This window comes from Canis lupus, chromosome 28, assembly GCF_048164855.1.
Source record: "Canis lupus baileyi chromosome 28, mCanLup2.hap1, whole genome shotgun sequence".
Classification (NCBI taxonomy): domain Eukaryota; kingdom Metazoa; phylum Chordata; class Mammalia; order Carnivora; family Canidae; genus Canis; species Canis lupus.
Genome location: NC_132865.1, coordinates 28,825,927 through 28,840,923, shown reverse-complemented (window position 1 = coordinate 28,840,923; position 14,997 = coordinate 28,825,927). Strand labels below are relative to the sequence as shown.

The window sequence follows — 14,997 nt, the reverse complement described above, 5'->3', positions numbered from 1 at the left end:
GTCCACTTCTGGATTCTCTATTCTGTTCCACTGATCTATGTGTCTGTTTTTGTGCCAGTACCACACTGTCTTGATGACCACAGCTTTGTAGTACAACCTGAAATCTGGCATTGTGATGCCCCCAGATATGGTTTTCTTTTTTAAAATTCCCCTGGCTATTCGGGGTCTTTTCTGATTCCACACAAATCTTAAAATAATTTGTTCTAACTCTCTGAAGAAAGTCCATGGTATTTTGATAGGGATTGCATTAAACGTGTATATTGCCCTGGGTAACATTGACATTTTCACAATATTAATTCTGCCAATCCATGAGCATGGAATATTTTTCCATCTCTTTGTGTCTTCCTCAATTTCTTTCAGAAGGGTTCTATAGTTTTGAGGGTATAGATCCTTTACATCTTTGGTTAGGTTTATTCCTAGGTATCTTATGCTTTTGGGTGCAATTGTAAATGGGACTGACTCCTTAGTTTCTCTTTCTTCAGTCTCATTGTTAGTGTATAGAAATGCCACTGACTTCTGGGCATTGATTTTGTATCCTGCCACGCTACCAAATTGCTGTATGAGTTCTAGCAATCTTGGGGTGGAGACTTTTGGGTTTTCTATGTAGAGTATCATGTCATCGGCGAAGAGGGAGAGTTTGACTTCTTCTTTGCCAATTTGAATGCCTTTAATGTCTTTTTGTTGTCTGATTGCTGAGGCTAGGACTTCCAGTACTATGTTGAACAGCAGTGGTGAGAGTGGACATCCCTGTCTTGTTCCTGATCTTAGGGGAAAGGCTCCTAGTGCTTCCCCATTGAGAATGATATTTGCTGTGGGCTTTTCATAGATGGCTTTTAAGATGTCGAGGAATGTTCCCTCCATCCCTACACTCTGAAGAGTTTTGATCAGGAATGGATGCTGTATTTTGTCAAATGCTTTCTCTGCATCCAATGAGAGGATCATATGGTTCTTGGTTTTTCTCTTGCTGATATAATGAATCACACTGATTGTTTTACGGGTGTTGAACCAGCCTTGTGTCCCAGGGATAAATCCTACTTGGTCATGGTGGATAATTTTCTTAATGTACTGTTGGATCCTATTGGCCAGTATCTTGTTGAGAATTTTTGCATCCATGTTCATCAGGGATATTGGTCTGTAATTCTCCTTTTTGGTGGGGTCTTTGTCTGGCTTTGGAATTAAGGTGATGCTGGCTTCATAGAACGAATTTGGAAGTACTCCATCTCTTTCTATCTTTCCAAACAGCTTTAGGAGAATAGGTATGATTTCTTCTTTAAACGTTTGATAAAATTCCCCTGGGAAGCCATCTGGCCCTGGACTCTTGTGTCTTGGGAGGTTTTTGATGACTGCTTCAATTTCCTCCCTGGTTATTGGCCTGCTCAGGTTTTCTATTTCTTCCTGTTCCAGTTTTGGTAGTTTGTGGCTTTCCAGGAATGCGTCCATTTCTTCTAGATTGCCTAATTTATTGGCGTATAGCTGTTCATAATATGTTTTTAAAATCGTTTGTATTTCCTTGGTGTTGGTAGTGATCTCTCCTTTCTCATTCATGATTTTATTAATTTGAGTCTTCTCTCTCTTCTTTTTAATAAGGCTGGCTAATGGTTTATCTATCTTATTAATTCTTTCAAAGAACCAACTCCTGGTTCTGTTGATCTGTTCCACAGTTCTTCTGGTCTCGATTTCGTTGAGTTCTGCTCGAATCTTTATTAACTCCCTTCTTCTCTTGGGTGTAGGATCTATTTGCTGTTTTTTCTCTAGCTCCTTTATGTGTAAGGTTAGCTTTTGTATTTGAGTTCTTTCCAGTTTTTGAATGGATGCTTGTATTGCGATGTATTTCCCCCTTAGGACTGCTTTTGCTGCATCCCAAAGATTTTGAACGGTTGTATCTTCATTCTCATTAGTTTCCATGAATCTTTTTAATTCTTCCTTAATTTCCTGGTTGACCCTTTTATCTTTTAGCAGGATGGTCCTTAACCTCCACGTGTTTGAGGTCCTTCCAAACTTCTTGTTGTGATTTAGTTCTAATTTCAAGGCATTATGGTCCGAGAATATGCAGGGGACAATCCCAATCTTTTGGTATTGGTTCAGACCCGATTTGTGACCCAGTATGTGGTCTATTCTGGAGAAAGTTCCATGTGCGCTTGAGAAGAATGTGTATTCAGTTGAGTTTGGATGTAAAGTTCTGTAGATATCTGTGAAATCCATCTGGTCCAGTGTATCATTTAAAGCTCTCGTTTCTTTGGAGATGTTGTGCTTAGAAGACCTATCGAGTATAGAAAGAGCTAGATTGAAGTCACCAAGTATAAGTGTATTATTATCTAAGTATTTCTTCACTTTGGTTAATAATTGATTTATATATTTGGCAGCTCCCACATTCGGAGCATATATATTGAGGATTGTTAAGTCCTCTTGTTGAATAGATCCTTTAAGTATGATATAGTGTCCCTCTTCATCTCTCACTAGTCTTTGGGGTAAATTTTAGTTTATCTGATATAAGGATGGCTACCCCTGCTTTCTTTTGAGGCCCATTCGAATGGTAAATGGTTCTCCAACCTTTTATTTTCAGGCTGTAGGTGTCCTTCTGTCTAAAATGAGTCTCTTGTAGACAGCAAATAGATGGGTCCTGCTTTTTTATCCAGTCTGAAACCCTGCGCCTTTTGATGGGGTCATTAAGCCCGTTCACATTCAGAGTTACTATTGAGAGATATGAGTTTAGTGTCATCATGATATCTATTCAGTCTTTGTTTTTGTGGAATGTTCCACTGAACTTCTTCTTAAAGGGGAATTTTAAGAGTCCCCCTTAAAATTTCTTGCAGAGCTGGTTTGGAGGTCACATATTCTTTTAGTTGCTGCCTGTCTTGGAAGCTCTTTATCTCTCCTTCCATTTTGAATGAGAGCCTTGCTGGATAAAGTATTCTTGGTTGCATGTTCTTCTCCTTTAGGACCCTGAATATATCCTGCCAGCCCTTTCTGGCCTGCCAGGTCTCTGTGGAGAGGTCTGCTGTTACCCTAATACTCCTCCCCATAAAAGTCAGGGATTTCTTGTCTCTTGCTGCTTTAAGGATCTTCTCCTTATCTTTGGAATTTCCAAGCTTCACAATTAAATGTCGAGGTGTTGAACGGTTTTTATTGATTTTAGGGGGGGATCTCTCTATTTCCTGGATCTGAATGCCTGTTTCCCTTCCCAGATTAGGAAAGTTTTCAGCTAGAATTTGTTCAAATACATATTCTGGCCCTCTGTCCCTTTCGGCGCCCTCGGGAACCCCAATTAAACGTAGGTTTTTCTTCCTCAGGCTGTCGTTTATTTCCCTTAATCTATCTTCATGGTCTTTTAATTGTTTGTCTCTTTTTTCCTCAGTTTCCCTCTTTGCTATCAACTTGTCTTCTATGTCACTCACTCGTTCTTCCACCTCGTTAACCCTCGTCGTTAGGACTTCTAGTTTGGATTGCATCTCATTCAATTGATTTTTAATTTCTGCCTGATTAGCTCTAAATTCTGCAGTCATGAAGTCTCTTGAGTCCTTTATACTTTTTTCTAGAGCCACCAGTAGCTGTATAATAGTGCTTCTGAATTGGCTTTCTGACATTGAATTGTAATCCAGATTTTGTAACTCTGTGGGAGAGAGGACTGTTTCTGATTCTTTCTTTTGAGGTGAGGTTTTCCTTCTAGTCATTTTGCTCAGTGCAGAGTGGCCAAAAGCAAGTTGTATTGGGAAAAAGAGAAAAAGAGAGGAGAGAAAGAAGGAAAGAAAAGAGAAAGAGAAAAAAAAGGGAAGAGAAAAAAAAAACGAAAGAAAAGAAAAAAAAAAAAGAAGAAAAAGAGAAAGAAAAAGAAAGGAGAAAAAAAGGGGGGGTGGGGGAAGGAAACAAATCAAAAAGCAAAACAAAACAAAACAAAAAAACAAAAAAACAAACAAACAAAAAAAAAACAAACAAAAAAAGAACCACCGGGGAGTATCTTCTGATTCTGTGTACTTTAAGTCCCTTGGCTTCCCCTGGAAGTTGTCAGTCAGTCTAGCTGGTCTTCTGGGGGAGGGGCCTGTTGTGCTGGTTTTCACGTGTTAGCAGTTGGGGGAGCTGCTGTGCCCCTGCCTGGTGCAGGGCTCAGTGGGGGTTGTTGACCCCGTGAGGCCGCAGGAGGAACAGCCCCAGTGGCGGGGCAGCTCTGGAAACCTGGATTCAGCTCCGGCAGGAACTCCGTCTGCAGGGCCTGGAGGCTCCGGGCGGGGCCGCTGATCTGCTCAGCTGGGGCAGGAGCGTCCTCGCTGTCCGGGGCCCTCCCGGCCTCTGCCTGTCCCGGGGGAGGCCGGATCCTGGGCTGTGTCCCGGCGCCCTGTGCTCCGGAGCCTGCGCTGGTGGATTCGCGCTCCCGGGCCGCGCAACCCCCTCCGTGGAGCCGCCGCCCGAGCCCCTCCGAGCTGCTCCTGGAACCGCGCAGGCCCCTCTGCACCGAGCCTCTTCCTCTGCCCGAGCCCGGCCGAGCTGCTCCCGGGGCTGCGCAGCCCCCTCCGCGGAGCCGCCGCCCGAGCCCCCCAGAGCTGCTCCGGGTCCCCCCGTGCGCTGCAGCCCTTAGGGAGCTCGGCGCACTCCCCCGGGGCGCAGGTGCCTGTTAGTGTCCCCGGGAGCCCGAGGGCATCCCCGCCCTCCTGGGTCCTGCTCCACCTCCCTGCGAGCCCCTTTCCGCCCGGGAAGGTCGGTGCAGCTCCTGCTCCTCCGGGACGGGGCTCTCCTGTCCTGGGGACACTCGCCCCGGCCTCAGCCCGGCTCCTCGCGGGCCCCTCCCCCTTGGAGGCCTTTTGTGTCTTTATTTCTTTTTCCCCGTCTTCCTACCTTGATAGAAGCGCGAACTCTTCTCACTGTCGCATTCCAGCTGGTCTCTCTTTAAATCTCAGGCCGAATTCATAGATTTTCAGGATAATTTGAAGGTTTTCTAGGTAGTTTGGTGGAGACAGGTGATTTGGGGACCCTACTCTTCCGCCATCTTGCTCCTCCCCCTGATTCTTCCTTAATAGTTACTTTTTTTGGAGTCTTCTTGAGTTCTGGATGCTTGATAATTTAAGTTTTACCAATATGTAATTTTTGATTTTAAAAATATGAAACATTTACCTTGCACTAGAATTCTGATACACAGAAAAAATGTAGCTCATTTGTCATGCCATCCACTGGGATGACCATGTGTCTTAGTTTGGTTGAAACAGTCTTTGTTTACACATGTTCTTTTGGCATCCTGTCCCACTTAAGCTCTGTCCTACATTTTTTTGGTTTTCAAATATGCAATATTTGAATTGAATGCAATATTACCATTAATAATTGTATTAGAAAAAAAATAATTGTATTAGGATCAAGTAGATCAAGCTTCTGCCATAGTCTCCTCAAGATGTGTGGGAAACAAGCGCAATGAATAGAATTCTCCTTATGACACATGCTTGCATGTATAAGAAAACCAACACCACCTCCATCTTCTCCCCAAATCTTTAAGGACTGCATGTAGATCAGTCAGTGATTTAAAAAGTAGGTGCTTGGACAGGAGTAGCAGAGATGGCCACCTCCTCTCAATGCCAGATGGAGGTGGGCAAGTGCTGGATGCTGGACACAGGGCACCAGCCCACAGCTGCCAGGCATGGTCAGTAGAGGGCACCCAGAGGTATAGTTGCCTCCCAATGAAGCTGCAGTGAATGCAGCAATGAAAATAGGAACTCTAGTTTTCAGATGTATATGTATATATAAACATATATAATAGCATAACATATATATGTATATAACTATATATATATTACATATGTTTCCATGTACACACATTAGGGTAAGTAAATGAGAATTTTTTCACTATTTTTTCACTATTATGAATGCTGTTATAAATTTCTATGTACAAATTTTTGTGAGGACATATGTTTTCATTTATCTTGGGTATGTACTTAGGAGTGGAATTTCTGGGTTATATGGTAACTCTGTTTAGCCATTTTAGGAACTGTTTTCCAAAGTGGCTGCACCATTTTACATTCTGACCAGCTGTTGTAGGGAGGTTCTAATCTGTCTACATCCTCACCAACATTTGCTATTATCTGACATTTTTGTTCTAGCTCTCTTAGTGGGTATAACGTAGTATGCCATTGTGATTTTGATTTGCATTTACCTGAAAACATTTTGGTAATGAGTTTGATATTGAAAACAAACTAAAAGAACTTCAGGAAAGCGGAATACATTTTCTATCTTTGCTTCTCTTCATCCATCAGAATTAAGAACATTTCAGCCTTTAAAGAAGTACTTTATAGATCAATCTAATTTCCCTACAATAGTTGCAAGCATTTTTATAAATGAATCTTCTACATTTCAGTGGCATTGCATTCAAGGTCAGTTGAAAGATTTAAATTGAATCATTCAACAAATGAAGCACCCCAAAAATCATCCTCTGAAGCTTTTAGTAAATGGCAGTAATTGAGAGGTTATAAAAAGGAGAACATTGAAATTTATGCTCACCAAAGGAAGAGAACCGGGCAAATTAAATCATGAAAGCTCAAATGTTATATAAGATTTAATTTTTCAATTTTATAATTTCCTCTTGAAATATCTCAACTTGAGAAGATTCTTTTGACAGACCTCCTATTTTTAATTGGATGAATTTATATTCTGCACCAGAATGAAAAGAAGCTGAAGTGTGAGAAGGCCTAAGAATTTTGCAACATTCATATTTTAAAAAGTCATAAATACATACAATTTATAATTTCTTGTATTATAAAATTTTGGGCAAAGATGCACTAAATAGAGGTAAAATAACATTACCTGGGAAAGTATTTGGGCTGAGTAACTCTACCCATATCCACTCTTTAGCAAACTCACATAGAGATCACTCGTGCCTTATATGGAGAATATTTCCATAGTTAAAAATAGTATCATTTACAGAGTCAATCAACAATTTCAACTTTACTAACCACAAAAAATTTGAATAAGATTATAAATAAATTCATGAAAATAATAAAACCATATAGAAAAAAATATATGTTATATGTATATTCCGGTGATCTGATGTATTACAGAGATAGCTAAGGAGCAGATTCACTCTAGTACATGAATTTATCCCAAAAATGATGACTGTATTAATGTTACATTTTAATGTTCAAATGATCAACATAAAAAGTTGTCTTCTTGTTTTGCTTTAAAGCATACAGATATAAGGGACATCTAGGTGGCTCAGTTGATTAAGCATCCAACTCTTGGTTTTGGCTCAGGTCATGATCTCAGGGTCCTGGGATCAAGTCCTGCCTCCAGCTCTATGCTCAGCAGGGAGTACTTGAGATTCTTTTCCTCTCCCTCTGCCCCTCCCCTAGTTTCTCTCTCTCTCTCTCTCTCTCTTAAAAATAAGTAAATAAATCTTTGGAAAAAAATATAAAGTATACAAATATATGCCATCTTTATTTTTATAAAAAAAATTTTACTTTGAATATAATTTCAATGGAATCATTTTATTCACAAATGCATATATATATATATATATTTTTTTTTTTTTAATGATAGTCACACAGAGAGAGAGAGAGAGGCAGAGACACAGGCAGAGGGAGAAGCAGGCTCCATGCAGGCAGCCTGATGTGGGGACTCAATCCTGAGACTCCAGGATCACGCCCTGCCGAAGGCAGGCGCTAAACCACTGAGCCACAGAGATCCCCCGCCCATTCAACTTTTAATCAGTTTGATTTTTCTAATTTCCCACCCATTGGTCAGCAAGATGGAGTGGATGTTTGATTAAATATCTAATCTGAGGGCGGCCCCGGTGGCGCAGTGGCTTAGCGCCGCCTGCAGCCTGAGGTGGGGTCCTGGAGACCTGGGATTGAGTCCCACGTCGAGCTCCCTGCATGGAGCCTGCTTCTCCCTCTGCCTGTGTCTCTGCCTCTCTTTCTCTCTCTGTGTCTCTCATGAATAAATACATAAAATCTTTAAAAAATATATCTAATCTGATAAAATTTTTGTCCTATCCAACCATTTAAATGGTCCCTATGCACTGCTTATTCTTTCTGGGAGTCTTTTCAGTGGCTCATATTGGCTCCTCTTTCACTGTTTCTCTCCTTAATATAGTGTCCAGGTAACTTATGTGACCTGGCAAGAAAACGATAGGCTTCAGATTCATCTAGTCTCCAAGGGGATTGCCTGGAAATGATCCCTGACACCTGCTTGTTGTGTCTACACAGTGATCTGGTGAAGCTTTGATTTATCCGGCCTTACCTTAGCTTCTTCAATCGAGGTAAAAGGATACAGCAGGTCAGAGTGGCTAGACCTAGAGTAGGTCTAGGCTTTAATACAATTTCTAGGCTAAGTCATCCCTCACTAAATCACAAGTCACTGACATTCCTGCCTTGAGCTGGGGATATGATACAATATTGGCATCTTGTGTACACAAACACAGACTCACTGAAAGTTCAGTATCCCTACATGCCTATGTACCTGTTAATGTTATAGTGCTGTAATATAACCAAACTTTGTTACAAAATAATTAATAGTTTTAATAGACTACCAAAAAAAAAAAAGAGACATGAACTAAGATTAGCCACGGGCATTATGATAAAGGAAAGACAGAAGGTATGATGAAAACAGAAAGAAATTAGAATGAATGTCACCAAGCATAGTGATTCTATACGGACTGTGAAACCAGTACCATGCTACCAGAGAAGAGATGAAACCTTCTTTGCAAAAAGCAAATGCCTATTCGTCAAGGATGGCTTGAGGACAAAAGGCATGGGCATAGATTATATGACTTCTTAAAGGTCTTTCTAATGATGCCATAAATATTCTTAAGAAAAAAATTGGATTCTGGCAACAAGATGAAAAGGTATATCTTCTGATATATAGGGGGAAAGAGCATATCCGTATGCCTAAGGACAAACATATTATTTAAAATCTAACATTATTTGATGTTACTTCATTTTTCACAAAGTCAATAACAACTTTGATTTTTCAGTCTTTAGGATCCCAAGTTCTTTATGTGTTTCTTAAAATTTCCCTGTTTTTTGACCATTGATAATACTTTTAGCAGTCTTTTATATTAAGTATACATTTTTTCCATTTGTGGTAGACAGCTTTTTTTGTTAATATTATTTTTATGTGTTCTATTTCAAACACCAAGTACTATGTGTGTTTTTATTTACACATTTATTCACATCAGGCTATGTTATATTTTCAGTTGACTTCATAGGTGGACTTGATGCACAATCCTACTACCAGGATCATGTTGAGTTAAAGCCTGTTAACCTGTAAGTAAAGGTGTGATGAGATGGAAAATATTAATCCTTCTAACTTGGTCAAAACTAACCAAACCTGAGATAATTTGGACCTGCTACTACTAATCATTGGTTTAATTTTCCACTCATATTTAAAACACACCTTTTACATGTAACCCAACATCATCATTATTATTACTCATTCCAAAAATAATTTGAAATAGATAACATGGTTTATGTTTCTAAAACTTTTTTTTATTTTTCTTATCAAAGGTTGATTGCCAAATTGGAAAAAAAAAGGATAATGTAATCTATAGAAGAGAAATTAGATATGTAACTTGGAGGCCACATAACAGAGAGAAAAGTGGAGAAGGATTAGGTTAGAATTCAGGATCTTTGTGTGTGATCTCAGGGTCCTTCCTTGATGCCTCTGAGACTTAGTTCTCCCACCTGTATTATGGTTTCACAGGCAGAGAAGGGAAGTGGATTAAATGGGATAAGGTATGTACGGTATATGTAAAATTACCTATGATTGTGTCTAGTACTCCAATATTTGACTAACTGTTCCTAGAGGACATGGAAGCAAGTCAACAACTACAACAAAAAACATCTTAACCTGGACAGATTGTAATTGAGTATAAGGAAGGAATCGTGGTCACCTGATTGATAAAATACTAGAAAGCAAGAAAATAGATACAGTGACTCCATTCCTTGAAAACTCTAAGAAACAAACATCTATCCATGTTTAGTATAAAATAATAGCTATCATGTGCTAAGCACTTGGCATGGATTATTTCTCTTAATCCTCATGGAAATAATGCAATGTACTAGTTAACAGTCCCACTTCATAAAAAAGGAAATAGAGGTAGATAGAGGTTAAACAAATTTCCCAAAGTCCCACTAGGAGTAAGGGGTAGAGCTGGGATCTTTTCTGAATGATAAGCTATCACCATGCCTGATATTGTAGACTTGTCCAGATGACCTTCCTATTCTTTCAGCCCAATGTTCTGCAATTCCATTGTTTATAGAAGAAATTATGTAAATTTCCTGTGTAGGAAACATACATGAAAGTCCTCATCTGCTGCCTTTTTGCCACAGCCCCTCACCCCCAGCCCTGAGAAGCCTGCACGGGCTCCTCCAGCCTCTCCAGGTTGAATTAATTTTATTCTGGCAGAATGATCGAAAGGAAACATAGCTCACAAGCTACACAAATCAGCACTGTGCCTGTCACATGATAGATGTTTAAATAAATGTCGGCTTCTTAAAGCAAATCCAATTTGGAAAATCATTTACCTTATATAACACTCTGGGACTAAGTAGTCACCACCTCATTACTCATGCTACTGAGTGCTCATAAATGATGTGCTCCAAAAGTTGATATTTGTGGATCTGTGGAACTTGGCAGAGATTGTGACAATAATAAAGATGATCAGTGCATTGGAAGTGAGAAAAGAATGGAAAACAATGCCTAGTTGTGGCTAGAAGAGTCTAATATGCATTCGTTATGTAATAAAGAAGGTGATGAATGATTTCTTTCATCTCCACTGTGAAAAAATAACTCAGCAGAGGAAATTACAATATGAAAAATGCTGGTCAGATGTAAGAAAGATCTTTCTATTAAGGAAGGTTATTAAAATTGCAGTTGATTAATGTTGATGGGATCTCCTTTCTTGAGTGGCATGTGTATCTGTGTACCTCACAGTGTTCTCTGGCATGGCCCAGAGGCGAGTGACTGCCATCTATGTTTCCTAATGTCTCTCCCATCTCTGTGAATCAAGAATACATGAAGCAAACCCGTGAGATTACCCGAAAGGCTTTGATCAACTCTACTGCCTCCTCGAAGGGTTTTCTCAACTACCCTGTTCACTGATGAACTCTCACACTTTTTTAGCTGAATGTAGCATAAACTACAGGCCGTGGAAGGCAATAGGACAAGTTCCTGCTTTGACAAATTATGCATATTACTGTCAGATGAATATGGAAAGCCTTTCAACCATGAAGGGAGCAGGAATCTGAAAGATCAAACCAAACCTGAATTAAAATCATTGTGCATGAAACAATTTAAGAGGTCAGCGTGTGTGCTCCCCACTGGTATGCAAATATTGCAGTTTATCCAGTTGGCATCAGTCATCCTGCTTGATTTCTTTTAATAAGGCCATTTTATTGGATTCTGTTGTGCCCAGCTCAGTGATGCCATATCACCAGTCAGCAACAAGTTGGAGAAAAAGCCAATCATCTGTATAATTGTCAGACAGGGAGGGAATGCTGGTTTTTAACTTTCAGTAAGTCTCTTTAATCTCCATGGAGTACAAAGCCAGATTTTATGAGGAAGCCACTTTATTAAGGGAATCAAAAATTTTTTTTAAAAGTGAATCAGGAGAATCCCGAACATACTCTCAAGTACTTGTATGTAGAAGGGTGGCTTTCGACTCCAGAGGGGTAGTTACAAGCAGACATTCCATTGACAGGTAACACTGTCGATTTGCACAGGAAGCCTCCATTCTCATGTTTGATTGTGTCATTACTCATAATCATAAAATGTACCTTTGCTGTGCCCACAGTCAAATTGTGTGTGAAATGTGTGTGTTGGGGGTGATGAGATAGGAGAAGGCATTTTACATATGGAGTTAGTCCTCAATGTTTTGTCTCTTTTCAAAATGATACCAAGCTATCAAGAAGGCCTGATTAAGTAAATTAGGTTAGCTTTATTTACAAGCCTTTCTCTATTACTTATAATGTGTGTCCTAGATCCCAGGTTAGGTGCCAGAGACAGAAAAATGAAAAATACTTGAGCTTTGACCTCCAGCAGCCAATGATCTAGGAGAGAAGACCTACACAGAAATAAGGAGATGCAAAACAATGTTCCCGAGGCCATTTTTTTGCAGAAGGGAGAATGCTTACTTCTCACTTGCAGGGGTGGGAGTTCAGTGAAGGGATGATGCCTGAGCTGACTTAGGAAAGATAATAAAGAGTTAATGGAAAGAAGAAGAGAATAAGTGTCCCCTGCATGGAGGCTAATTTGCTTGGCCATTCTACAGAGGGTGAAGTTGAAATTCATGACTCTCCAATCTAGCATTTGCCATAATTGTCACACAAACTGAGCAAGCCTATGAGGAAGTAGATATTTAAGTAAAGCAGGAATCTTGAAAGCTCCTGGTGGGGATGCCCCCAGATCCTCAGCAGCCTTGGCTTTGCCATCTCAACAGCATCACTCTTCATACCCAAAGCTATGGAGATGCCAGCCATAAAAAAGAATGAGATCCTGCTATTTGCAACCACATGGATGGGCCTCAAGGGTATAATGCTGTATTATATAAAGTGAAGTAAGTCAGAGAAAGACAAATGCCATATGATCTCATTCATATGTGGAATTTAAGGAACAAAACAAATGAACAAAGAAAAAAGGAGCCCCCCCCCCAAAAAAAAAAGATCCAAATGCAGAAACAAACTGATGGTTACCAGCAGGGAGGTGGATGGAGGGATGGATGAAATAGGTGAAGGGAGTACACTTATGATGAGCACTGAAAAATGTATACATTTGTTAAATCACTATATTAAACACTTGAAACGAATATACCACTGGATGTTAATTATACTTGAATAAAAAATAAAAAAAAAAAGAAAGCTATGTAGGTGACCAAGATTCCTACTATCCAGCGAAACCCCAGCCAAAGGACCAGGCTTGGCAGAGTCAGTGGGGAAAGAAGACCCTCTTGAGCTTGACTCTAGTCTGGCATGGCAAAGAGAGGTATAGAGTAAGTGGGAGGCCCTCGGTGTCCCCCACATCACACACACACACACACACACACACACACACACACACACACACTGTGAGGGGGACGGGGCTGGGTCCATCAGCCTTGCACTGGTGAAATACCACTAAAAAAAAAAAGAATTAAAAAATGCTACAGAGATGCACTCAGTGGTCCTTGCCTGGGTCTGGCTTTGGGCCATGTGGCACACGGGTCAGGGATAGCCTGTGTTGGGGGTCCAGCATCTTGGTACCGCCATCAGTGAGGGAGCTATAATTCTCGACATAGAGCCTGGGTCTCTGCCAAGGCCTCCTCCATCACTGCCCCCACACTGATATCACCTTTTGTGAGGGGAAAGAGCAAGGGTCGCTCTCATCATAGGAGCAGTGAGCCATGTGGGCAGTGGTGGCTTTGAAGAGGACACTTACCATGCAGCTTATGGCAGAGGCTGCAGTAACACCAGGGGAAAGCACTAATAAAAGCAGATTTATCTGTCAGGAAGAAAAATCACTTGGCAAAAAAACCCATGCAGCTATGAAAGAGCTACGGAATTTCAGGGAACATCCTAGTGAACAACTAAATTAAAGTTCGTCAAAATCAAAATGGTTAGCAACTGAGTAGTGGGGAAATTAAGGTCTATGTGGCAGTAATTCTTCAGGTAGAAATAATTAGACCAAAGTACTTTGTCAAAAAAAGACAGTAGTGGAGTTTCAGAACTGTATTCTACAGCAGAGAGATCTGATGACGTTAGAAATTCCCATGAGTAAGATGCCTCATGACTGCCATTAAGAAACACTTGTTGAAAAAGCTTCTTCCCCCACATTCAGCCAATCTTTTTCTAAGGTTTCCAAATGAGAACTTGACTTTTCTCTGGCACCTTGACTTGTCTGATTGCCTTAGCTGGAGACTAATTTTTCTTCACAAAAATTGTCACCTGCTATGTGGCTAACTACTGATTGTCAGCTATTGCAACTCAGGATGAGAAGACAGACAAGGCTAATTCCCATTTCAGGGGGGCTCCACAGTCAGCACCCACCTGTACCTGCACCACCTAGTCTCAGCCTCTAATGGTCCAAGCCCAGAGGAAATTGGTCTCTGATGACGGGCTACTGGATAGAGCCAGAGGTGGTCCTGCCCACCTGCTCTTCCCTGAGAAAAGTTGCTTTGTATAAGTATCCCTGCAAGTTGGTGCCAGACCATTTTGCATTTACAGCACCTAGATTAAGAACCAGCTAGGAGGACAAACAGATGTGTGTGTGTGCGCGCGCGCACGCGCACGAGCACATGTGCACACCTGTAGGAGGTATGGAGGTCAGAAAGATGCACTTTCAAACCTTGCTTTAAAAACCAATACCAAGGAAACCTGGGTGGCTCAGCTGGGGTTAAGCTTCCCACTCTTGGTTTTGGCTCAGGTCATGATTTCAGGGCCCTGAGACTGAACCCCAAATGGAGCCCCATGGAGCCTCATGTGAGGCTCTGCACTGAGTGTGGAGCCTCTTAAGATATTTTCACTCCCTTTGCTCCTTTCCCCTGCTAGTGAGCTAGCTCTTTCTGTCTCTCTCTCTCTCTCTCTCTGTCTCTCTCTCTCTAAAAACCCAAACAAACAAACAAACAAACAAACCAATAACCACCAACTGCTTTAGTAAACTAAAGCTGGAAGAATTTGGAGTCTGTAAGCTGCAAGCTGCATTTATTTGATCACTCCTATCTTTCTCAACCAAGCACCTTAAGGCTAATAAAATAATAACTCTGTCTTTATCGTGTTTTTATTTGTCCTCAATTGCCTTTCACACTTTCATATTTCTCATTCTAGCTGTCTGTCCCCTGTGGTACACAGAGCAAGGTGTCTATAATCTGCTCAAATGGAGGGCTGCTTACCCTTCCCATTACTGAGTGTGGAGTTCTGTTCTGAACCCCTCTGCCTGAGGGCTTCCGTCAGTCCTTGGAAATGGTGGGCACTTGCCCAGGCTTTAACTTTCCCCAGGGATCTCGAGAATGCAGCTCAACAACAACTGTAAGGCACTCAGCCCCTTCTTAGTTGT

General features: G+C 40.9%; 1 protein-coding gene across 3 annotated transcripts in view; it reads left to right on the top strand.

Annotated features, from left to right (window-relative positions):
* NKAIN3 (sodium/potassium transporting ATPase interacting 3) overlaps positions 1-14,997 on the top strand; it is a 619,999-nt gene that overhangs the window by 590,030 nt on the left and 14,972 nt on the right. For 2 of the 3 annotated variants that reach the window (XR_012020159.1, XM_072804504.1), the window contains exon 6: positions 9,167-9,236. The exons of the other annotated variant lie outside the window; for it this stretch is intronic. Coding sequence is in view for 1 of the 2 variants with exons in the window: in XM_072804504.1 (XP_072660605.1) it covers positions 9,167-9,236 (70 nt within the window). In the remaining variant the exon portion in view is untranslated. The remainder of the gene's footprint in view (positions 1-9,166; positions 9,237-14,997) is intronic. 3 annotated transcript variants of the gene reach the window in all.